The sequence below is a fragment of the Gossypium arboreum genome, chromosome 13 (genome assembly GCF_025698485.1).
Source record: "Gossypium arboreum isolate Shixiya-1 chromosome 13, ASM2569848v2, whole genome shotgun sequence".
Taxonomy (NCBI): Eukaryota; Viridiplantae; Streptophyta; class Magnoliopsida; order Malvales; family Malvaceae; genus Gossypium; species Gossypium arboreum.
This window is the reverse complement of record NC_069082.1, coordinates 63,295,185-63,320,376: the sequence shown is the minus strand read 5'-3', so window position 1 is coordinate 63,320,376 and position 25,192 is coordinate 63,295,185. Positions and strand designations below refer to the sequence as shown.

The 25,192-nt window shown below is 35.9% G+C and overlaps 3 protein-coding genes and 1 long non-coding RNA gene across 10 annotated transcripts; 3 read left to right on the top strand and 1 right to left on the bottom strand.

Moving 5' to 3' along the window:
* Positions 1-12,136: 12,136 nt before the first annotated feature.
* LOC108464057 (transcription factor bHLH49-like) lies at positions 12,137-16,775 on the top strand. Of its 7 annotated transcripts, XR_008277292.1 has the most exons (10): positions 12,142-12,865; positions 13,587-14,557; positions 14,630-14,857; positions 14,936-15,001; positions 15,112-15,180; positions 15,489-15,560; positions 15,630-15,827; positions 16,063-16,150; positions 16,243-16,358; positions 16,477-16,775. XR_008277292.1 is itself a non-coding variant. In XM_053024015.1 (9 exons), exons 2-9 carry the CDS (start codon positions 13,649-13,651, stop codon positions 16,278-16,280), a joined length of 1,668 nt encoding a protein of 555 aa, XP_052879975.1. In that variant the 5' UTR covers positions 12,142-12,865; positions 13,587-13,648; the 3' UTR covers positions 16,281-16,775. The 7 variants fall into 7 exon arrangements, 5 of the variants coding, with proteins under 5 accessions (XP_017619627.1, XP_017619626.1, XP_017619624.1 ...); XR_001868225.2 differs by having other exon boundaries at positions 12,140-12,888; positions 13,587-14,857; XM_053024015.1 differs by having other exon boundaries at positions 16,243-16,775.
* Positions 16,527-24,880, bottom strand: LOC108464059 (putative U-box domain-containing protein 42). Its single transcript, XM_053024014.1, has 4 exons — positions 24,501-24,880; positions 22,363-23,832; positions 21,819-22,128; positions 16,527-21,615 (listed from the first exon to the last, which is right to left on the bottom strand). The coding sequence occupies exons 1-4, from the start codon at positions 24,504-24,506 to the stop codon at positions 20,018-20,020; spliced, it is 3,384 nt and encodes a 1,127-aa protein (XP_052879974.1). The 5' UTR covers positions 24,507-24,880; the 3' UTR covers positions 16,527-20,017.
* On the top strand, positions 17,071-21,359 carry LOC108464056 (putative pentatricopeptide repeat-containing protein At1g68930). Its single transcript, XM_017764134.2, has one exon. The coding sequence runs from the start codon at positions 17,071-17,073 to the stop codon at positions 19,300-19,302; it is 2,232 nt and encodes a 743-aa protein (XP_017619623.1). The 3' UTR covers positions 19,303-21,359.
* On the top strand, positions 23,616-24,883 carry LOC128286674 (uncharacterized). Its single transcript, XR_008277294.1, has 2 exons — positions 23,616-24,235; positions 24,367-24,883. It is a non-coding gene; the product is annotated as an uncharacterized LOC128286674 (long non-coding RNA).
* Positions 24,884-25,192: the final 309 nt, after the last annotated feature.

Genomic DNA, 25,192 nt, shown 5'->3' with positions numbered 1-25,192 from the left:
TCATTAAAAACAACAAGGTAAATCTTCTCAATGAAACTCATACATAAGGCAACACCTCGATACATTTGCACACATTCGGTATTTCATAAAAACCATCCCAAATACATTTACCTAGGTATCACCATGTCGCCTTATATACATATACTAGTTATGTGGTCAATTTTACCGATGACCTATGCATATAACTAATTACACCTTTAATAATATTCACAAAGCCGATTATCCACATGACTACCTTAGCATATTATTAGTTAGCTTCATATCCAAATTTGCCATAAAGAAAATTAACTCATATACCCTCAAGTGCATTAGCAATTGCATCCAAATGACACTTTAAATGCATGTTATGAAAGTAACCGAATGCACATATATTTATACCAAGACATCATATACTTCAAAACCAACTATCAAAGCATAAAGCTGAACCTTCAAAATCAATTATCAATACACGTTCAAACATGCCCTCCTACAAATATATAAGTTCTCCCTTGGTTAAACTAAATCATGCTTTAAGGTTTAACACATTTGACCACTAATTCTATGCCAAGCATAAAAAGGCCATTGGTTTTACACCTAACTTACAAGACCATAAAACATAAAGGTTTAATGTTCATCTTTAACACAATTATCACACTTCAAACTAAATTTTCAGCTTCATATATCCCCCACCAGATTTTTTTTTCATGCTCAATTTCCATGGCCGAATGAAATTATGCCCTAATTCATGAACTTAAACAACATTGGCCAACTTTCCAAGCTCATTTGAGCCATCAAGCACATTTAGTTTGTTCATACTCAACTAGAATCAATTATCCTCCCAAAATCATCAAACATACAAAATATACCCCATTAAGCTCATGACCGATTGCTACATGCTTCATGAACACAAAATTTTCACATGGGTCTTGTTGCAAGCTTCAAAACCAACCAAAGTTCACAACTTTTCAAAGAAAATAACATGAACCTTACCTTATTTGAAGCCTTCTTTGCGAATGCCCTAAGCTCAAAGGTTTCTATTTTCTTTCTCAACTCACGGCAAGAAGAAGAAGAAAATGGCCTTGCTATTTTCACCTCAAACATGTTTTATTCATTTATTTCATTAACTTTTATTATTCTATTTTATGAAACCATTTTCTTTAATATAAACAAATATATTATTAACATTATTTACTAACATACAAAGCACAAAATGCCAAATTGTGTCATTCATGCCCATCCTTGCCGTCCACTACCAAGAAAAGGGAATGTTTGACATGCAAGTCCCTCATGCTTCAAACCATGCAATTTTTAACCACTTCCAATTAACCTATGACATTTTCAAGATTTTTTTCACATAAGCCCCCTTTTTTATTTATTTCACATCCAAATGACAAAATTTAAAGCATGAAATTTTCACACATACTTATTCATAAATAATAAGCATAAAATATAACAATTAATTATTTTTGTGACTCGGTTTTGTGGTCCCGAAACCACTTTCCGACTAGGGTCAAATTAGGGGTGTCACACGATGCCTCTGTCCCAGACAGGGTCTTATACAAAAACAGATACGATGCCGATGTCCCAGACATGGTCTTACACTTGAATTTCAAATCGATGCATGTGTCCCAGACACGGTCTTACACGATAATTCAGATCAATACCAACGTTCTTTTCTCAGGCTTTCAAGGCTGTCCAATACAGATAATAGTTTATAAACACAGAATTTAATCAACTTAACACATAAGTGTAGTTTGACTTACATCGTACGCATTTCGGATGAAAATGAGTCGACTATTCGACTACCTTGGACTTCCCTTGTTCTAAGTCCGATTTTCTTTGTTCTTGATCTAATACAACAAAAATTCAACCATTTAAGCATTCATTTCATTTAATTTAATCCATATACACATATTTAGGGTACTTTACATTTTAGCCCTTACATTTTCACACTTTGACAATTTAGTCCATTTTTCACAAAATCACCAATATGTAAAATTTCTTTGCAACAAGGGCTAGCCGAATTTTCATGACTTCCATATAAGCCCATACAACATGTTAAATTCACAAATTAGTCCTTCAAAACCTCATTTTTCACAAATTAGCCCAAATAGCTCATTTCATCAAAAATTCAAGAACAAAACATATAACTCATCTAACAAGCCTTCATAATTCATCCAAAAACATCACAAAACTCATGATATCAACAATGGCATTTCATGAAATCTTTAACAGAAACAGAAATTCAGACATGGGCTTTGAAGAACACGAAGCAACGATCACAGAAACGTAGAAATTATCAAAAACGGAACAAAACGAACCTTGAATCAAGCTTGAATCATGGTCGAATGCTTCAAACACCTAAAACCTCTCTTTTCTATTTTTATTTTCGGTGGAAAATGGATGAAATAAATAGATTTTAGCCTTTGTTTTATTTAATATAACATAAATTCACCTTTTACCATTTTGCCCTTCATTAATATATCTTAAAACTTACCAACTACATGTCCATAATTGTCCACCATTTAAAAAAAAGGTACAATTGACATGCAAGGACCTTTATTATAAAAGCCAAGCCAAATAGGTGTTTTATCGTCTAGCACTCAAGTTTTACACTTTTCGCGATTTAATCATTTTTCATAATTAAACACAGAAACAGACAAATTAAATCACAGAAACTGTACAGAATAAATTCACATATCACAGACACAAAAAATAATACCAAAATATTTTTCAGACTCGAATTTTTGGTCCCTAAACCACTATTTCGACTAGGGTCAAAACCAAACTATTACAAGTACTGTACTGGTGACTATGTCACATTCACTGTTACTGGTGGCTTTACCACATTTACTGTTTCTGGTAGCTATGCTGCATTATTATTACTGGCAGCTTTGCTACGATATCGGTGTGCTGGCTGGGTGGGTCGACTAATATCCCCACATGGTGTGTTGGTTGGTACGGGTGGTGTGCTGGCTGGATTTGGGTGGGATACATATTTGCATTACATTGTACTGATACTGTATTGGGCTTAGGCTCACACTGTTACTATATAAGGCTAAGGCCCGATCGTATTGATCTTGAATAGGGCTCGAGCTCGATCATTCTTGCATGCACTGTTTACTGCTTGGTGATAGGGGCTACACACTGAGTTTTCGTAAACTCACCCTTTCCTTTCAACTGTACAGGAAATCCCCAACCTTAGATGATTTGGTGCTGCGAAGGACTTCGAAGTGGCCACACGACTACTGTATCTTGCATTTGACTTTATTTAATTTAAATTTCACTTTTGGGTTTTTAATTTTGTAATAAGGCCGTTTGTGGGTTTTAAATTTTCAATTAGGCTTGGGATTATATATATTTTTTAAAGCTACTAGTCTAGGTAAAGTCAAGTTTTTATAACAAATACTGTTTTCTAAAACACGCGTTTTAAACTTCATCGACTTAAAAGCTTCCACGTTTTTACCGAAAGGATCAATTTAATATAACACTGATGGTTAATAAGTTAAATGCTTTGACGAGAACTTTTGTTAAATAATAATAAAAGGTTTTAAATTCAGTAACGGATTTTTACTTTGAAGATCAATTTTTGAAAAACACTTCGATGTGACACGCCAGATTCGGCCATAACATCTAGGCCGGGTTTAGGGTGTTACACACGGTCTGTTCACATAGGCATGTGATCTTTGTAACTTAGAAAATTTTTAAGTTTTCAAAAAATTTTGTATGTGTTCGGTTTAGTCCTGACCCCTTCCTAATGTATGTTTAAGGTTTCATTGATCTAAGAAAGGGACTTTATGTTTATTTTTTATTATGAAATAATGATGTATAACTATTGATTGCTGAATATTCTGATATGTCCGGTAATGCCTCTATACCCTAGTCTGGCGATGGATACGGATTAGGGGTGTTACTCCATAACTTAATATCACAAACTCAAATTGACACATTTCAAAGTGTGTTGTGAAGCTAAGAGTTAGCTCTTCGATCTATAAAAAGATAACTCAACTCAAGCATACTTGGATACCATCCAAGATGTGTCACAGGTTGGTTGAAATTATTGTATCTAATGAATCTACTAATGTCAAACTTATATTGATCTTGATAATATTACCTAACGCATCATCAGAACCTAGGAAGTATGATTCTAGTATAATTTTGTTTGATAATGTACTAAGGTTTCCTAAATAGGGTATTAATCTTTTGAAAAAACTTGACAATCTTATTATTGATAAATATATTATTCTTGATGGAGAAAAGAATCAAAATAAAAGAAAATATTGGTAGAAGAATTTGAAGTCACTAAAGAAAATGATGCTTAAAAAATGCATTGGAATTAGATACACTAAAGAAATTTGCTATATTAGATACACAACTCAAATACATAAACCAGGTTTTTTAAAAGATTACTTGGTTCTGGTCCTGAATAAGAAAAAGCTTTAGGTGTGAATGTTGCTTCAAATGTTACAACATTGGAAAGTGAGGCTTTTATTACTAAATAAGTCAAAGAGGAAAAGGATGGTGTTTCTAATGTTGCAACAATCAAGGCTAAGAATCTTAGTGCTAAAGAGATAGAAGAAGAAAATATTAGCCCCTTTAAAGAAACAATAGATGAACTAGCTAGTGCTTAGGCTATCAAAGCCAGTCCTTTGAAAAAGTGATGATGTGGTGTTTATAATAATCTGGTTTCTAGTGGTATTGAAAAGCATGATTTTGGAACACCGTTTTCGTAAACCAAATTCAAAAATATTAGATAGGTATATTTACGAAGTTAGCGTATTGATGAATTGAAATTTGGCTAAGTAATTTAGCTGAAATTATGGTTAATTAAGGCTCAGGGATTAAATTGTAAAATTTTAATCACTATAGATTTTTAGTTAGAAAGGCTTAGGGACTTAGAGAGTAATGATCCAAAGGATTAAAATGATAAATAAACTAAATTAAAATAAAGGTGTAACACCCATAACCCATCCCTGTCGTCGGATTAGAGTTATGGCATATTACAATACAATCCAAAATAATCAATAATAGATAGAATCAAGTTGCCAATTTAATTAACAGAATTTCATAATAATTCAGACTGAAGTAATACATTCATTTATTGGCTTTAATTGAGCCTACAAGGACTTAAAAAAATTTTCTGCAAAGTGTTGGACAAAATAAACATTTTAAAGAGCCTTGAATTAATTTCATTTTTAACGAGTTTTTAAAGTCTAGAGGATCTCTACCGCTAATTAGGTGGACGTATCGATAGAACTCAAAAATGGAAAGACCTTAAAAAGGCTACAGAATTCTACCAGTAGAATTGGGAGTTCTACCAATACAATTATAGGTTCTACTGATACAACCTGGACTTTTATCGGTACAACGTGCTCTAGTGAACAAGGTAGTTTTGGCATGGGACTTCTACTGATAACCTAAGGACTTCTACTGGAACAAGTTAAGACAATGGCCAAAGTTCAGTATCGTAACACCCTAAAACACATTAAGGGCAACCAAAACATGTCAATTATGCTTACCTAAATTTAACTTAAGTTGTCTTTCAAATTCACATCACATAGTATTTATAATCTTTATGTATTAAATCAAACATACAAGCCATTATACACATACATTGAATTTGCTTACCATGAACTCGAACACCATGCCTAGATCCAACCCAGTTACTACCATTCATGATCAAACATTAAGCACAACTTAAGAATTAACTTGGCATACTATAGGAATTTCTAAAGTTTATATCATAAAAAACATACCAACCAACCAACACATAGCTATAAACTTATAACAATTTCATTAACCTTACTACATGCCATGTAAGCCATGAAAAATTAAAATATGCTAAAGATTCCTAGATAATGTGAATCTTCGAGTTGATCTAATCATTTGATTATCCACAAAATGTTATTTAAAAAAAACATAACAAACACGAGTAATCTTTTAAAAAGTTTAGTAAGTTCATCGATTAAACGATAAAGCTTATTGATTTAAACATAATAATTCAAATAACAAGATTAATAAACCAAGTTCCTGTCAACAAGGTTTTTAACAGAATTCTTGTCAACCATAGATCACAACAGGTGAGTTTATACATAAACAAGTATGAGATCATTCATTATCAAGCCACAATGCTATCAGGAGATTCATGAATAATCTTTTAACAATTCTATAACAAGACATTTAACGTAAGAACATTACAGATGAACGATATACGGATATGAGTACACGGTTAACAATCCAAGAACACGCCATACGCTCATATAAGCTAATCTAACCGATAACACACATCCGCACTAAGTGCCTAGCCCGTAGGCTAACATACTGTAACATAACACGATAGCCCACTAATAAAGGCAAAACTTCGATATATTTAGTGAATAATAAATATACAAGAATCTTCATCACATCTCATATCAAGCCTGTATTGTGCGCAAAATAACCTATTGGCATGCCAATTGTACTCTATCCTACGTTCATCAGCTCAGGAGATATTAATAGTAACTAGTGTTTTATCAACCATTATTTCAGTTTAGGCTAAACTGCAGTAACGACAAAGTACAGGGACTATTTGGTAATTTTATATCTTTCTCACTTTTCCACTCGTTCTTGAGCTACTAAATAAGGAACCCTAGCTCGGCCGAAACTTGCAAGGTCCTCCCATTGTGTATTTGGTTCTCCCCCCACGAAGAAGAAAGAAAAGAATGATGATAATATCTTTTGATTTATTTAATTTTAACTTTTTACTAAATTACCCTATTAATATAACTTGCAAAACTATTAAATCATGTCCATAATATAAGTATATGGTATAATTACCAACCAATGAAGGTTTAATTTCACAATTGGTCCTTTAATTATTTTAAATTTTAACTAAACAAGCTTAATTTTAATTTAATCCTAAACTAATTAGGACTAAATGAGCAAATAGCCCAAAAGATTAGTGGATTTAATCATGCCACCACCTCTTGGACTTTTTAACCATGGTTTAGTTACCATTTTGGCCTTTTACTATATTAAATCTGTAACAATTGACTTTTACCTCTTTTACAATTTAATCATTTTACCACAATTAAGCAATAAATCATCAAAATTACTGGACCAAACTTCAATTCACATATAATAAAACTTTGTTCATATTTAATAAAAATATTGACAGCCTTAAATTACGGAAACGAGGCCCTAATACTTCGTTTTCAATAACCACTTGAATTTTGAACCAAACCACTCATACAAACTTTTAATTCAATTGGTTAAAATTCCTCAAATCAAAATTCAATAAAAATTATTATTAACTCGTTTAATTTAAATACCAATTATACGAACTCACTTGTCAAATTTGTAGTCTTGAAATTACTATTTTTGGCACCATTGAAATACAAGATGTTATAGAAGGTTAGTGGGTGATGATGGTAGATGCCATTAATTTAGTTTAATTATGATTAATTTTAACTAAACATGATTAATTAGGTAAATCAAGATTAATTAAATTATAAACCTAATATATATATGAGAAACGTGGAAGGAGAGATGCAATTTCATCTTTTCCAATAGGCCAAAACAAAGAAACCAAATGGAGGACGCCGTTTTGGGGTTTTAAGGTATTCAACCATTTAATTTTAGCCTTTTTTTTTATGGAAATTGAACCATGAAGCTTGATTTTGCTAACCCATGTACTAATTTGTGAAACTTTTAAACTTTTAAAAAGTTTCCATTGTTTTTTTCTTGAAGAATTAGGTGTGAAATTGATAGAAATTAGGTTTAGTTCGTAAAAAGGACTAACTTGTAAAGCTTAATTATTGATTTTGTACATTAGGGACCAAATTGAATAAAATGCAAAAATTTCATGAATTTTCAATAGGAATAGAAATTAAAAGGTCCTTAATAAGTAAAAGTGAAATTAGATTTCAGTCTGAATCTTTAGATCAAAAGTTATGCTTGTCTCAGGTTTAGGGACTAAATTGAATAAATTGAAAATATGTTTAATATTGTATTTGATTGTGAATTGAATGGAAATTGATGCTGTAACGCCCCTTACCCGAACCCTAGACCGGGACAAGGTACAGGCATTACTGTGCACGAACATGACATTTTCGGGAAAATTTTGGGCTATAAAATTTCGTTCCAAATTAAAACCAATCAATCATATTCATCATGTCCCTATGATGGACCTACGAGGCCCAAGACATACATTGAGAATGGTCCGGGACTAAACCAAGAACTTAAAGAAAGTTTTTGGAAAATTCCTAGGTTAAGCTTCACACGCCCGTGTGCTTTAGGACACACCCGTGTCCCTTACCCATGCGGAATTAATTGAATTTATTTCTTATTTTGAACCTACAGGGGTTCTCACAAGGTCGTGCACACGCCCGTGTCCCTGGCCCCTGTCCTTCACAAGGCTTAGACACGCCCGTGTTGTTGCCCGTGCCCAAAAACTCGAGCATTATCTTTGTGACATCATCATTCATTTAGGGAAACACAGCCAAGACACATGCCCATGTGCTAGGCTGTGTCCTCCACTTGGTTGAGACACACGGCCGTGTCTCTACCTGTATTTTTACTACCATGCATTCTGACCTAAAACTTTTAGGTGCAGGGGACACACGGCCATACCACATGTCCATGGGGTTGACCGTGTGTCACATATGGCCTAGACACACGCCCGTGTGTCTATCCGTGTGGACCCTTTTGGAGGCTACTAATCTAAGCCAATGGTCACCCTCTATAACCACTCATATTCGTGAACCTCAATGATGTTTAACATGGCCTAAAAATGATCTAGTACTACCATAAATGGTCTATTGCATGTTAACCTCATCTCATCGGTTATGTACATGCTAATTTATCCTCTTTCTATTTAGGATTTCCATCTCATTCAAAAACACATTTAGACTTGGCTCATTGTTATAACTCATTGCCAATTATGACCTAACCATTCCAAGTGATTTGGCCACATTTCATATGTCTATTTATAATATACCAAATTTAATCATCACAAGAACATTTAACCACAAACAAGCACAATTAGTAGTTCATAGCCTACATCAAAATGAGCCATGTCTTATGGCCATATACAAAAAGAGTAAGTTTAATATTTAAGCCTTTACATAGGCCAACCAATGACACATATCACAAAAATAACCAAAACCTATACATGCCATTGAAACAAAATAAAGTATTTATATACCAGCACAAGACAAGTTGATAGTGTTGACAATGCTCTAATCATCTTCCAATCTTCACGAGTCCACGAGCTTTGTAAAACAGGGAAAAGAGAGGGGTAAGCATTAACATGCTTAGTAATTCCGAATAACGGGAAAGTAAACTTACCAGTTATTTAGCATGCAACCATATAAGACATTCAAGCCAAACATTCGTAGTAAAATTTCCTATCACATGTACTCAACCATCAAGTTAGTCTCATTCCAGTACAATGTAACATCCTTTATAGATGAGCTCATCAATTCAAACATGTCTATTCCCATTTAACATTTTAATCCCGTCGAATTTCTTGGAATCTCGATGGATATCTCGTTTACCATCAAATCATGCAAGTGATCTTTTAAATACGCACTCCCGTGAACCTCACTTTTATAGTGGGATTATTAGTCCAGGCTAAATCCCCCGCAACGTAACTCACAGAGTAATGTCGGGATTACCAGTCCAGGCTAAATCCCCTACAATGACATATACTCCTATGAGTTTAGGTCTGAATTACCAGTCCAGGCTAAATTCAGATCCTATTCAGATTACCCGTCCGGGCTAAATCCGTCAAAGCACACATATTTTTCGGGATGCTAGATCACTATAGGATCACCCATCCGAGTTAGATCCTTTATTCTATTATTTTATTTTCGAGTAATCCATCAGACATCCCTTTTTATTCAACTGGGACATTTCATCATAACATTAATAATTCATGAGTTGTCATACAATAAATATTACTATTAGAATTCATACATGTACATACATCTTTAATGTATTTAAAGATAGTTTACATTCGAGTTACACAAACTTACCTGGTAATTACTTAGGTTTCGTATTTCAGTTATTCCGAAACCTTTCGTTTTCCACGATCGATCTCCGGAATCAGTTCCTCGGGGTATATATCAGTAAAAATAAATTATTAATATCTCATGCTATTTATTTCGGACATAAAATTCACCCCCAGGAAAAATGACAATTTTGCCCCTAACATTTCAAAATTTTACAACTTAGTCCCTAGGCTCGTAAAATGAAATACATGCAATTCCTTGGTTACCCAAGCCTAGCCGAATGTATTATAAACCCATACTAGCCCAAATTTTTCTCTATTTCACATTTCTACCACATATTTTGTACCTTTTGCAAAAAGGTCCTTTTAGGGGTTTTTCATGAAAATCACTTAGGAAAAGATGTTTAACACACATCTAACTTTCATATCCCCCCATAAATCATCAAAGAACAAACATGTCACACATGAGTCATTTTGCATACATTAACCCTAGCTTAAAATATGGGTAGAAATGGAGAGAACATGTTTCAAGAATCTAAAAAATACAAAGAACATTAAAAACAAGGCTAGGAGTCACTTACTATTGACCTTGGAAAGTGAAGAAACCCTAGCTATGGTGTCCTTTGGAATTTCGGCAGCAAGAGGGAGAAGAATGGCTGATTTTTGCCTTCATTTCCCCCTTTTTTATTGATTTTATTACCAAATGACTAAAATGCCCTTCCTTACTAAATTCCAAAATTTTCCATGCATGCCCATTAGAAATTGGGAAAATTAATCTTTAAGACCTTCTAATTAATAATCTAAAGCAATTTGATGAAAATTGCTTCTAAAATCCAAGTTTTGCATTTGGTCCCTAATTTCCAATTGGATACCTTACACTAAGAATTTCTTCATGAAACTTTAACACATGCTTACTTTCATATTCTAGGCCTCATAGTAATCATAAAATAAATATTTTGACATCGAATTTGTGGTCCCGAAACCACTATTTCGACTAGGCCCAATTTTGGGATGTTACAGATGGTGTTTTATGCTTTGTGATTATATTTAGCTAACATTGATGCAGAACCTTCAAGAGTGAAAGGAAAAATGAATGTTGTCGACGAGTGACTGGGAAATTCGAATTGCATTTCTATGATTCAAGATCAATTTAATTACTACATATTCATGACTTTTTTTCATTATATAATTTTAAGGTGAGTTATCAATGGTTATTTTACTTGAATTGTCATGGTTGAGATTAAATATCGAAATAGGGGCTAAATTGAATAGAATGGAAAGTAGTATGATTTAATTTATATATGATAGTTTGTAATTGAGCTAAAACATGCTATATTACATGATGAAATGATGAATTGATGGTGAATTGGATATGATGAAATATGTATTGAATTATATAATGAAATTGAAAATTTGTTTACCCTATTAACTGTTCGGATAGAGTCGGATATAGTTGGCATGCCATAGAGTCAGTGAATTGATTGAAAACCATCATTATCGAGCAACCCGGGGTGGTAGATTTTACATATAGAGTCACTGTTGTCAATAAATCTGGGTTAACAAGATATTCAAATTATGAAAACCACCATTGTCAAGCAATCCGAAGTGGTAGTATGTACATGTTCAGTGTATAACACCCTCTTAACCCCGTCCCATCGCCGGAACAGGATTACGGAGCATTAGCAGTCTTTACAATACTTTTATGCATTAGACGGGGATAATTATGATACATAAATTAAAATTATGAAATTTTGTATCTTAAATGGGCCTATATTGATTACTATAAACATTTGAATCCAACCGGGGTTCGATCGGAAGCTTATAAAAATTTTCGTGAAAACTTAAAAATTCCCTTTTGTGAACAGTGTCACACGCCCGTGTGATCTAGGGGACACACTCGTGTACCCTTCTTACACATCCGTGTGGGAACACCGTGTTGTTTTTCTTTAGAATCTGTTAATTTCACACGGCCAAAGTGCGCATCCGTGCGCGAGCTATGTGTTTCACACGATCTGATCACATGCCTGTGTGACCTAGCCGTGTAGACTTATGATGACCTGGCCATATCTTCTTCCCCGTAATGAAAATCAACAGTAATGGCCACTGCATGAGTGACCCATATGGATATTTAAATTTGTGAGCCCTGAAATATAATAATATAGGGTGAAATGAGCTAGATTTTAGCTTCTTGACCAAACAAACCTCCATTAAAGATCTTGAAGCTCTCCTCCCAAGGTTCTTTTTTAATCAAAAGGACAAATAAAATAAGATAAACAGAAAAGAAAAAAAGAATACTGCTGGGATAGTAAAAAAATCATTTAATGGTAGTTGGCATTGTCAGTTGCTAGCTCAAATGGGTATAATTATAACTAAAATATACAAATTAAAAACACTGAAAACAGACTTAAAAAAATAACCCCAAAGTGATTTAAAGTTTTTTGCTTTTTTCTTAAAAAAAATTACTCCCTACATTGGATAGACCAGAGTAAGCAAAAGTTTTGAAGTTTTGAAGAAAGAGAGAAGAAAGGTGTTTTGTAATATTTTAACAGTAGCAGTGGCGGTGGTTAATGATCAAACAGCTCTCTTTTTGATGCAAGCGTGGGTATAAATGCAGGACATTTGCCATTACTCTTCTCTTTCACTCTGTCTTCTTCAAAATAGACAAATACCCATTTATTTTCTCTCACTCTAAAGTAATAAAACTCCCTCCTTTATTACTTTTCTTCTCTGGTTTTATTTGACTGTTTTGTAACAGAGTTGCTCTGTTGCTGAGCAAACACAAACACAAAAGAAAAGTGCTTTGCAAAAATTCTATAAAAGCTTTAACTTTTGTGTGTCTGGGTGTGTTGAAAAAAAGAAGGCTTTGAATGAGAGTGCAGAGGGAGTACAATAAAAGTAAGCACAGAATCTGAAAATGGGTATCTTTCTCTTTCTCTACTTTTTGTTGAGGTCCTTTCTCTTTCTGGGTTCTCTGCTAAATTCTGACTAGGGTTTTGAATGTGAAGGGTGGCTTTATTTATTGTACTGAAACCAATGTTCTCTTTTGTTTTCTTGGACTAAATTGACTGCTTCTGGTGGACCTTTTTGCTTTCTTTCTTTTACAGCTTTTTTTTTTTAACTTCCTTTTTCTGGTCTGTTCCATCTTTTTGTCCTGAAGAAGGCTTTTTAATTTATGCAAGTTTGGGTACTTCCAATTTTCAGTTGTTGCTTTTGGAATGGCAGATGTTTCAGCTTGTGGTACATAATTGCAGTTATGTTTTTTGGGGGGTTCACTAGTTGAAGTGCAGAAGTGGTTTTCTTGATACTTCTGAGCAGTTCTTATGATTTTCTTTTGGGGTTGGTGAATTTTAGCTTTTTAGGACTATAAATTTCTTATATCTTAAGTTTTCAGATCCCTTCTGGACTTAGCTTGAAGCTTGTTGGCAAAGTTATTGTGTATTAATATATGTCAAAGAATTAGATAATTTTCCCATGTGATATGTTTGTTGTTGTTCTCTTTACCTGTCTTTTTTGTGGTCTTTGATCTTTGGTTGATAATCTTGGACTAAGTGCAGTTGAGGGTGTTTTTAGGTAGTGGTCAAATCTTTAAGGAGCCTGACTTTGGACTATTGCCTAGGTGTTCAAACATAATTGTGGAGAAAGGCATTCAAAGTTATTCTGCAGTATTGTTGAAGAGGAATGGATGTAGGTGAAAAGGATAAATATGAGCTAGAGAAGAGAAATGACAATAGCTTAAACTACCAGACATCTGGTATGTCATCGGCTTGGCAGTTTGGAGGTTCCAATCTCACAAGTACTCCTATGAGTTTAGTTTCTAGTGATAATCCCTTGGTTATTGGTTCTTCATCTGCTTCAGCTTCAATGGGAGACTCGTTTTGTTCTAACCTTTGGGAGCACCCTTCTAATTCACAAAACTTGGGATTTTGTGAAATTAATGTGCAAAATGGTGCAAGCTCTTCAAATGCAATGGGAATTGGTAGAGGTGGTCCTGCCTCTGTGAGAAGTAGCATTGATAGACCATTTGAGATGGGATGGAATGCAGCAAGTTCAATGTTGAAAGGGGGTATATTTTTACCGAATGCTTCTGGGGTTCTACCTTCGAGCCTATCTCAGTTACAAACTGACTCAGCTTTCATCGAGCGTGCTGCTAAGTTCTCGAGCTTTAATGGGGGAAATTTTAGTGATATCGTGAACCCTTTTGGTATTCCTGAAGCAATGGGTGTCTATGCTAGAGGTGTGGGCTTGATGCAAGGACCGCAAGATGTTTACACAATCAGTGGGGTTAAATCAATATCTGGTGTGGAATCTCAGAGAAGTAAGTTGATGACCACTGAAGCTTCTAGAGATTTGCAAGCTGAAAATAGGGCTACCCAAGAAAGCCCACTCAAGAATGAGAGGAACAGTGGAAGTCTTGTGAGATCAAATGAAGAAGCAAAACAAGGAAATGGTGGCTCTGGTAATGAGTCTAATGAGGCCGAGTCTAGTGGCGGTGCTGGTGGTCATGATGAACCTTCTGCATTGGACGGTACAGCTGGTGAATCTTCAGCTAAGGTTCTTAGTTCTAAGAAAAGAAAAAGGATCGTACAGGTAAAAAAAAAATGTTTACGAAATTCTTTCCCTGATCCACAATGCATTTTTTGTTACTTGATTTTATGGCAGGAGGCTGAGGTTGATCAAGCTAAGGGAAGCCAATCACCTGTCGAGGCTGCAAAGGATGGCGCTGAAAATCAACAGAAAGGAGACCAGAACCAAACTACAATGGTCAATAAGACTACGGCTAAACATGGAAAACAAGGTTCTCAAGCTTCTGATCCACCAAAAGAGGAATACATCCATGTCAGAGCCCGAAGAGGGCAGGCAACAAACAGCCATAGTCTTGCAGAAAGGGTAAAGCTTACACGGAACTTACTGAAAGCTTAGCAATATTTGAATCATCTGATTGGAGTTAATTGGTTATGACTTCAGGTAAGAAGAGAAAAGATCAGTGAAAGGATGAAATTTCTGCAGGATCTTGTACCTGGTTGCAATAAGGTATGCTTTCTTGGAGGGTATAGCTTAAGGAGTACAGTCAAATTCACTTCTTAGCCGCAGTTGGACCAGATAGTGTAGTTCAGTTTCTAAGGGTTTATTGGTTCTTGCAGGTTACAGGCAAGGCAGTGATGCTAGATGAAATCATTAACTACGTGCAGTCACTTCAGCGGCAGGTTGAGGTATTGGAGCATAATTCACAACAACTTTTCCACACCATTGGTTCCTTGGTGATCTAGTGTAGTTAGTGGTGGTATAGTGGTGCACACTTCGATCTTATAAAAAATGATCTGATATAATATATATACAAGCTAAAGTAACTGTGAATCTTGTTAGATTGATGTATATATTGTTACAACCTCAGGGCTTATATGGTAGTATTCCTGAGCCTTTCATCAATTACTTTCTCTGATTTGCATATACTGTATAGATATAACCATCAACTTTCCTTCACAAGCCTAATGTGTCACTTTATTTTCTTCTTTTGCAGTTTCTATCAATGAAACTTGCAACAGTGAATCCTCGGGTAGATTGTAATATAGAAGGGCTTCTTGCAAAAGATGTAAGTTGATCCATGTAGATTTAGCAATTACTCATGTCTATATGTCTCTTCTAATCCATTGAAGTACAGATTATTCAATCACGAGCTGGTCCATCAACTCTGGGGTTTTCTCCTGATTTATCCGTGGGTTATCCTCCGTTACATCCATCTCAACCTGGACTTGGTCCAGGTGGTTTTCCTGTCATGGGGAATAATGCTGATATTATTCGTAGAACTCTCAGTTCCCACTTCACACCAATGACTGGAGGATTCAAGGAGCCTAATCAGGTTTTACTTCTCTTCTTTTCTGTATGGTTCACACTTTAAGCATTTGTTTGGGTATATATAGCATCCAATGGTTAATTATTCGGAAACCTATGACTCTTGAGTCTTTGTAAGTCCTTTTGTTCTTTTATTAGTATATTTTAAAACCAAACTTGGCTTTAGTGCATGATATGATTGACATCTTGCTTAACTTCATGAGCGTATGAGGATTACAAATTTACTTACATTTTGGTTCCAGCTATCAAATGCATGGGAGGATGAGCTCCACAATGTTGTCCAAATGAACTATGGAACAAGTACTGCTTCTGACAGCCAAGAAGTAAATGGTATTTACTCTCTTTTATCAACGCGCCCTTTGCAGCCTGTCATAGGCAGAATGTTCTCCAATCTGACTATAATTAATCTATTTCTCTTGCAGGTTCTCAACCTTCAGGTCATACGAAAGTAGAACTTTGATCCTAAAAGGTTTATAGCTCTATCCCAGGCAGCTCATTATGACCATCTACCTGTTACATTTATACCGCATTCTTGAAGGTAGCCAAGGACACGCAAATCACTCTTTCAAAAATTTGAAGTATAAAAATATGCAGTCACTATTTTCCTACCCTGTTCTTATTGAATAACCGAAGATGCTATTCACCTGGTTTTATAGCTAGGAATATCAGAGTCAACATTCGACTGAGGCACATGCTTGAAGGCTCGTCGTTCGTTAACTGTAATGTTAGGGAAGTGATACATTTGTATGATTGTATAGATTGATAATATGGAAATCTTTTGTGATATATGAGTAATGTGTTATCTAGTATTCTTAGATGATGTCTTACTGTAATTTAGTGATGAAAGAGATGTATTTTGTTCAGTTAAGAGATGTAAGTTGCAATTTGTTTATTAACTTTTTAAGGACACATAATGTTCTTCAATCTTACTACTCATTTTTTCCCCTCTTCGAAACCACTTACGGTTTTATTTCGTAACTAAGTCAAATGAATTCAAGTGTTGACTTACTTGATATTTTCCAGCTGATATCGATCTTTGGATAACCCTTTCCTTGTATAAAAAATTTGACAGCATCCAGTCCAACAAAGAGCTTCCCAGAAAAAACCCAATGCCTCAAACAGGCCGATAAAACACACCGAAACCAGCTGATATATATATATATATATATATATGTATCTTTTACTCTTATTTTAGGCCGAAAAGGGCCAACGCCAATTCCCGCCAACTAATTGTTTTCAATAGACAGAAAATGTCTTCCAACTCTAACTACTACTGTTCATTACTGAAAATCTGCACCGAGACCCGAAACCGGTCCCAGGCAAAGAAAATCCATTGCCACATTCTTAGAACCATAAAAGACCCTGAAACATTCCTATTAAACAATCTTGTTAATGCATACAGTAAACTAGGGGATTTGACCTACGCACGCAACGTGTTTGATAAAATTCCCCAACCAAATCTCTTTTCATGGAACACTATTCTTTTTACTTATTCGAAGTCTGGGAATCTTTCAGACATGAATGATATATTTAACCGCATGCCTAAGCGTGATGGGGTTTCTTGGAATTCCCTTATTTCGGGGTATGCTTCTCGTGCCTTGGTAACTGATGCTGTGAAGGGTTATAATTCAATGTTGGGGGATGAAGCAGCTAATTTGAATAGGATTACGTTTTCTACTATGCTTATATTGTCTTCTAGTCAAGGGTGTATTGATTTGGGTAGGCAAATTCATGGGCAGATTGTGAAGTTTGGGTTTGGATCTTATCTGTTTGTGGGTTGTCCTTTGATGGATATGTATTCAAAGGCGGGGTTTGTTTATGATGCAAAACAAGTTTTTGATGAAACGCCAGAGCGGAATGTGGTAATGTATAACACAATGATTACTGGGTTTTTGAGGTGTGGTATGGTGGAGGATTCCTGGTCGTTGTTTCACAGTATGCGGGAAAAAGATCCCATTTCTTGGACTACTATGATCACGGGATTGACTCAGAATGATTTGTATAAAGAGGCTATTGATTTGTTCAGAGAGATGAGGACAGAAGGCTTGGTTATGGATCAGTTTACCTTTGGAAGTATGTTGACGGCCTGTGGGGGTTTAATGGCCCTGAAAGAAGGCAAGCAAGCTCATGCTTTTGTAATTAGAGCTAATCATATGGATAATGTCTTTGTAGGCAGTGCACTTGTTGACATGTATTGCAAGTGCAAAAGGATAGCGTCTGCCGAGGCAGTTTTCAAGAGGATGACCCACAAGAATGTTGTGTCCTGGACTGCACTGCTAGTCGGTTATGGCCAGAATGGGTACAGTGAAGAAGCTATTAGAGTCTTTGATGACATGCAGAGAAATGACATCAACCCTGATTATTATACTCTAGGAAGTGTAATTAGCTCATGTGCAAACCTAGCAAGCTTAGAAGAGGGTTCACAATTTCATGGCCAAGCAATAGTTTCTGGCTTAATTTCTTTCACAACAGTTTCTAATGCACTTGTTACTTTATATAGCAAATGTGGAAGTATAGAAGAAGCTAACCGGCTTTTCAATGAGATGAATTTTAGGGATGAAGTTTCCTGGACTGCATTGGTGTCAGGGTATGCTCAGTTTGGTAAAGCCAATGAAACAATTGATTTGTTTCAAAAAATGTTAGCTCATGGTCTAAAACCTGATGAAGTTACTTTTGTTGGTGTTCTATCAGCTTGCAGTAGGGCAGGACTAGTGGAAAAAGGGTATCAGTATTTTGAGTCAATGGTAAAAGAACATGGAATCATGCCCGTTGTTGATCATTATACTTGCATGATTGACCTTCTTAGCCGAGCTGGAAGGTTAGAGGAAGCAAGATGCTTTATAAACAAAATGCCTATGCCTCCTGATGCAATTGGTTGGTCCACCTTACTTAGCTCATGTAGACTGCATGGTAACTTGGAAGTTGGGAAATGGGCAGCTGCATCCCTTCAGGAACTAGAGCCCAGCAATCCTGCAGGTTACATCTTACTCTCAAGCATATATGCTGCTAAAGGAAAATGGGATTATGTGTCAGAATTAAGGAGGGGAATGAGAAATAAAGGAGTGAGAAAGGAACCGGGATGCAGTTGGATCAAATATAAAGGCAAAGTGCACATTTTCTCAGCAGATGACCAGACAAGTCCGTTTTCAGATCGGATATATGCTGAGCTTGACAAACTAAACCTCAAGATGATAGAAGAGGGTTATGTACCGGATCTGAGTACTGTTCTTCATGATGTTGAGGAATCAGAAAAGAAAAAGATGCTTAATTACCACAGTGAGAGGCTTGCAATTGCATTTGGGTTGATATTTATCCCTCCCGGGCTTCCCATACGGATAGTTAAAAATCTTAGGGTGTGTGGGGATTGCCATAATGCGACTAAGTATATTTCTAAGATAACACAGAGAGAGATACTAGTAAGAGATGCTGTCCGCTTCCACTTGTTTAAAAATGGAACATGCTCGTGTGGAGATTTCTGGTGATGCTGTTTTCTATGCCCAAAACTGATGATGAGTAGATCAAACCTTTGGCTAACTATTCAAATGACCAAATCACTGGATTATTCGCATAAAAAGGACTTGGTCTCGGAAGGTATTATCAGGAAGATGCATTGAATGTTGAAACAACGGTTATTATGTCAACGACTGTATTTGACAGGCTGCCGGCTGAATCCTGCCTGCCAAAAACCCACAAATATTTCACAGATCATTTGGTTCTGCTACATGCCAAGGCTAATTTTCTTTGCTACCTTGCTGTCTATTTCTCTAGTTCATGTCTCCATGGCTAATCAGTATTTCTGGGACTTCTGGGTACGTCAAAACTTGGAAAGGATTGCCTCTTTGACCAAAATCCTCCACTACATTTCTCCCTTTTTTGTGCAATAGCATTTCCACCGTTTAAAACTTGCTCAAGTTCCTTTAAAAGAGAAATATGAAATGTATCATGGATTGATCTTAGACTATAATAATGATAAATTTGTCTGAGTGAGTTGAACTTGAAAACATCGTCCTAGCATATCTGTCATCTCTGGTTAATAAGATTTATAGATTTGGTAGACAATTTGACAGTATAACACAAATTAAGTTTTTCTTTTTCCTTTCTGAAACAACTTAGAATGATTGATACTATAATAAAGGGGTGTACTTCATAAAGGCAGGTGCTTTAACTTAACATCGGAGTGAATCTGGGGTATCTTTTTTACATGGTGTAATAACTAGTTGAGGTGTTTGGCATCCTATTTAAGTGTCTTAAAATATTCTCAGCTATCTGCCTTGTACTACCATTCCCATGATGAAAAGCACTAACCAATGAGGCAGGCAGTAACCTATCCTGTGATATGTCTGAAGCTGACTTATTTCCACCTTTAACTAGGAATTTTTCAATCATCCAAAATGATTTCTGCCACAGGCCCTCTTGTCTGTGCTCTTTCACCACATTCAAGATATGTTGAATAGCATTTACTTCACTCAACAGGCTCACACTCATGTGCACATCAACATTGTCGTCCAGCAAAGTACATATAGCTGCCAATGAAGCTTCAACTACCTCGTTATTCTCATGATCCAGGCACGCCAATAGCCTTTCGATAGCGTTTGCATCAATCAAACAAAATGTGGTTTCTGAAGAACATACCCCTCTATGAACTGGACACAGTAATGGTATCTTTCTCCTTTTTGATAAACTGGAAGATAGAAGCTTTGGCAGGTGGAACAAGTTTGTAAGCTTGGTTTTCTTAATTTTTGGTGGCTTTGATAGTTTAACTGTCTCTAATGAGAGCTTCTCTAGTCCAGTTGCTGATAATCTTTGAACTTCATCACTGGATGTCTTTGTGAGCAATTCCGTGAACACCGATGTGAGGTTGTGAGCTTTTGCTAAAAACAAGATCTGTGGTTCATACAGTGTAGTTGTGAATCTAACAAGAATCCCAACTAGGCCCTCTAAGTAAACAGTTGCATGCCTGCTAGTTCTTATTCCACTTCTTTGGATCAAAATGATTCTCTGAAGGATCGTGGGGACAACATTCTTGTGCAGAAGAGCAAGGTTGAGTGTTAGATTCTGTTGGGGGAGTTTTGCTAGGAATTTTGCTGAAACTGCCTGCTTCTCAGTGATGTGGTTAGTTTCTGTCTGGCTCTCAATTAAACTCTCAGGCTGCCCCCTGGTTTTGCAGAGCCTCTCTGCTAGTGTGTTACCGACATGTGATGCAAGGGTAATGAGTAGCTTGATTGCTGCAATCCCAAGTTGTTCATGTTGGGTATTGATGAGTTCAATGAGAGTGTAGCTTGCTTCAGTCTCATTCACAACTGAGACAATTGTTGCCATTGACTTGGGTGACTTTGTGAGGCATAAGAGGATTCTGATGAGATTGATGTCGAGTTCATGAGCTGTGGAGTTTTTAAGCATGCAGATAATGTTATAGACAACATAATCTGAACTTATCCTGTGGCCATGAGGATTTACTTGGATGCTATCATGCTCAACCCCCGACTCGAGAATATTAGCAAGTATTGCAGCAGCTTCTTTCTTTGAGTTCATTGGTTCATCATATATCCTACGAGCGAACATCTCTTCAGCCATAATTTGGACAATACCAGCTTCTACTAGTATCCGGGCATTTGGATGGTGAGATGAGATTTGTGCTAAAGCCTTAAATGCTGCCTTTCTGATAATGGTGTTACCACTTTGCACCATTTTAAAGAGACTAGGAGAAGCCCTCTCGGCCACATAAGTTTTGCTGTCATTACCAAGTATGATTTCCCCTAAGTAGCTTGCCATTTCCATTTGCACCTCCTTGGAACCTGCTTATTTACACATCAGCATACTTGTCTTAGACTTCAAAACACGTTTGACTTTTATGATCAAACTTGAACATTCTTCAGTTAATCTAACTGCCATTTAATGTGCAGTTTCTAAATAGTTCCCTTGAAATGTTGGTATCAGCTAACTAATGCTTTAAATTTATTATATGGAAGAAGGTCAATCATAAAGAAAGGTAAATTACCTACGGTTAGATGATTCAAAAGAGGGTCCAAGAACCCATACTCTGCCATCTGCTTTATGTTGTCTCGAAATCTCTCCAGGTTCTTTAAAATTTCATCTGCTTTTTGTGAAGCAAAGTGATCGACCTGATGGTTATATTTGATTCTGATCAGAATCAAAATGGCTCCAGTTGCTGACCCAATTTTTTCACCCAAAGCTTGACCTCTTGAAAGCTCAAGCAAGAGAAGCAATGATGCATGCCGAACGGACTGGTGGCTACTTGATAACAACGCCAGTAGCGTTGATAAATCCATTGCATTAGCAATCATTTCCTGCAGAAAATGTAAAGAAATTGGTGCATATCTCCTGGGAAAAGTTTTCTGAAGTCTTAGTGCTTACTTAAAACTTCTAGTTTCGGTGATAACAAATATAGTCAGGATCAGGAATGTTCATATCCACCACAGTTTGCAAAATTATGAAGGATATGTAATAGATATTCTGGTTAAGCTCTACAATCATGCATGCTGTAGTGTTCTAAAATATCTATAAATAGTAAAAATCCAAACCTTTCTTTCGTTGTCTTCCTCAGCCAATTGTAGTAATAGTTCCAGGGCTCCACATCTGACATCTCTATTTTTGTATCCGATTAACTTAATAAGCAATGGCAATATTCCAACACTGAGCACTTGTACCTTATTGTACTGATTCCTTTTGCAGATATGTTGCAGATCTGTTATTGCCTCTAGTATCATATTATCCGAACTAGCCAAAGATAATGCCACACGAGCAACCTTGATCCTTGCAGCTTCATTCCTATCCTTCCATTGCTCTATTGTGGTCTTTAGAGCAACATTGGTGCTTAAAACCCTGCTCGTGAGCTTCATCCCTGTTGTTGGACAGATTATATCCTCTAGATGACTGAACGTTTCAAACCACTCCATTATCGCCTTCCTCTCATATGTCACTCCACTCTCAATGGTAACTGGGTCATCCATAATCTGCTTAGTCAATGGACAGAAGAAAGTGTCATACATAGGTTCGATATAATGAGCTACCTGTGGCAATGTGGACAAGGATTTGTTTACGTTCTCATTCTGGCTTTTCTGATTTGTAATTTTAAGGAAATCATTTAGGCATGGCATGTTCGAAGCTTGAGAACTTTCTGTGGAAACAGAGACTTCCACATTGACAGAGTAAAGATCTGAATCCATTGGCATTAGTTGTGGCATGTGAGAACTTTCTGTTGCCATTTTTGATTTCTTATGTGGTTCTTTTGCAAAAGACATCTGTGGTTTGAGCTCTTTGGTTCGTAGATCTTCAGGTTGCTTAACTTCAATGTGGACATTCTGCATTAGTTGTGGCATTTCAGAACTTCCTATTTCCATTTTTGATTTCTTATGCGGTTCTGTTGCAAAAGATGTCTGCGGTTTGAGCTCTTTGGTTCGTAGTTCTTGAGGTTGAGGTTGCTTAACTTCAATGTGGACATTCTGCGTTAGTTGTGGCATTTGAGAACTTTCTGTTGCCATTTTAGATTTCTTATGCTGCTCTGCTGCAAAAGACATCTGTGGTTCAAGCTCTTTAGTTCGTAGTTCTTGAGGTCTCTTAACTTTGAAGTGGACATTCTGCAGTTCCTCTGAAAGAGACCGGACTGCAGTTTCTGCATATCCCTCGCCCCCAAATGTTGCAGATGGTATCAAGCACAAACACTCACCTATGTCTTTTATCACCCCTTCCAGCTGGCCTATGATGCTTCCAAGTTCAGAATCTGAAACTGGTTGGTTATTTTTATCGCAATCTCCCACAAGATCTTTTGCCAGATTGACATTCTGGGAAATAGTTTCTAAAATCTGTTTTGCATTTTTCGGGGTTTTCTCAGTATACTTCAACTCCATTATCACTGGAAAAACTCGATAAAGGTAGCATCCAGCTTCAAAGAAACTCTCCTGCTCTACTTCTATGCACTCTACTGATTCTGTGACTACTGTAATATCAGCCAACAAGGATTCAAAAAGACCAGCAAAGGCAGTGTTGTCTATCTGAAAAAGGAAAAAAAGATCAAAAGAATTGAGATGTTGGATCAGTAATGATTTCTTCAAGCTATAAGCCAAGATATAAGTATTTTCTTTTTCTTGTAATTCAGAAAATAAGGCCAATATGCATAGTCCAGGATACAATCAAAGCATTGCTCATGACTTGAAGATGAATTTGCTTGTTTGACAAAAATAGAAACAGATGGTGATCACTTTGGTGATTTCATTTGTCTCATATGAACAAATCTCAGCTATATAATCATATCTATTTATCTAAAAGCATGGGATGCTTGAAGGTTCACCAGGATTAATTCATAGGAATCATTCTCATAAGTTGGCAATTTTCTAGTCTATGATTGTACTTCACCAATCTAAACATATCTTATCTGGATTCAAGTATCGGATACAGGTATGCGTTTGGCATAGCTATACGTAAATTTTCTTTCCTTAATACAATTGCAGGATCGTATATCCATAACCGAATGTATGCAATATTTGATAAAGAAATGAGGAGTCTATGTAACATATAGTGTCTTGCAGATGATATTGAAACATGGAAATGCTAATAAGCAAGTTTTAATGGAGGAATAATTGATCCTGAGCCTCTAGATTGCTACTTAACAAAGAATTAAAAGGCAGTTACAGAGAGAGAAAGATTTTGAAAAAGCTCGTACCGACATCGTCAAACCGCAGCCGTCCGTGTATTTGGCGTAGTTGCAGAACCTGAAGACTTGAGAGTTTCTGGGAGTTACAAAGATGTTTTAAGAAAAAAGGTAGCTCATTGAATAAGTCTCTTTTCATGTCATCATCCATAAGGTGAAAATCTTTAATTTCTTGATATCAAAAGTCAAAGCTCTGCATTTACTTTTATTTTGAGATACAGATTGCGTATGTTTTTATATGGTACTTTGATGCATATGCATATACATATACATATTTGGATATGGAGAAACAATCAAGACTTTTAAGGTTTAGGACTTGAAATTGGTGTTGACGAATTGTTTAATATATTTTCTAAAGTTTCATTCAGGGAGGGCCTTAGCCCCCTCAGATAAAATGGTTATATTGCAATTTTAGACTCATTTTAAAAATTATCAATTCAACTTAACCTTTTTACCGTAAAACTTTTAGATTTGACCCCAACAAGTTATATTTTATCTTGACCTCCTCAACCAAAAATTAATTTCTAGTTTCTTTCATAAACAAAGCCTCCAATAGGCTTTGTTTTCTTGGCGTCACCCCTAATTATTTTTTGTATCTTTCGTTTCAATTAGGAATTAGACAATTTGGTAAACAAAATCTTGTATTCCCACATGCGTACTTAGAAATAAAATATTTTATTATTTCAACATTATAAATTATTTTC

Bases quoted from the DNA above. Each gene is read 5' to 3' on its own strand.
- LOC108464057 (XM_017764138.2), top strand. From the start codon at position 13,649: ATGGATGTAGGTGAAAAGGATAAATATGAGCTAGAGAAGAGAAATGAC. The intron at 15,002-15,111 runs GTATGCTTTCTT...TGGTTCTTGCAG, and splicing joins TTGTACCTGGTTGCAATAAG to GTTACAGGCAAGGCAGTGAT. The intron at 16,151-16,242 runs GTATTTACTCTC...TTTCTCTTGCAG, and splicing joins TGACAGCCAAGAAGTAAATG to GTTCTCAACCTTCAGGTCAT.
- LOC108464056 (XM_017764134.2), top strand. From the start codon at position 17,071: ATGTCTTCCAACTCTAACTACTACTGTTCATTACTGAAAATCTGCACC.
- LOC108464059 (XM_053024014.1), bottom strand. The intron at 22,129-22,362 runs GTTTGGATTTTT...CATTTTCTGCAG, and splicing joins AGGAAGACAACGAAAGAAAG to GAAATGATTGCTAATGCAAT. The intron at 21,616-21,818 runs GTAATTTACCTT...GTAAATAAGCAG, and splicing joins TTTGAATCATCTAACCGTAG to GTTCCAAGGAGGTGCAAATG.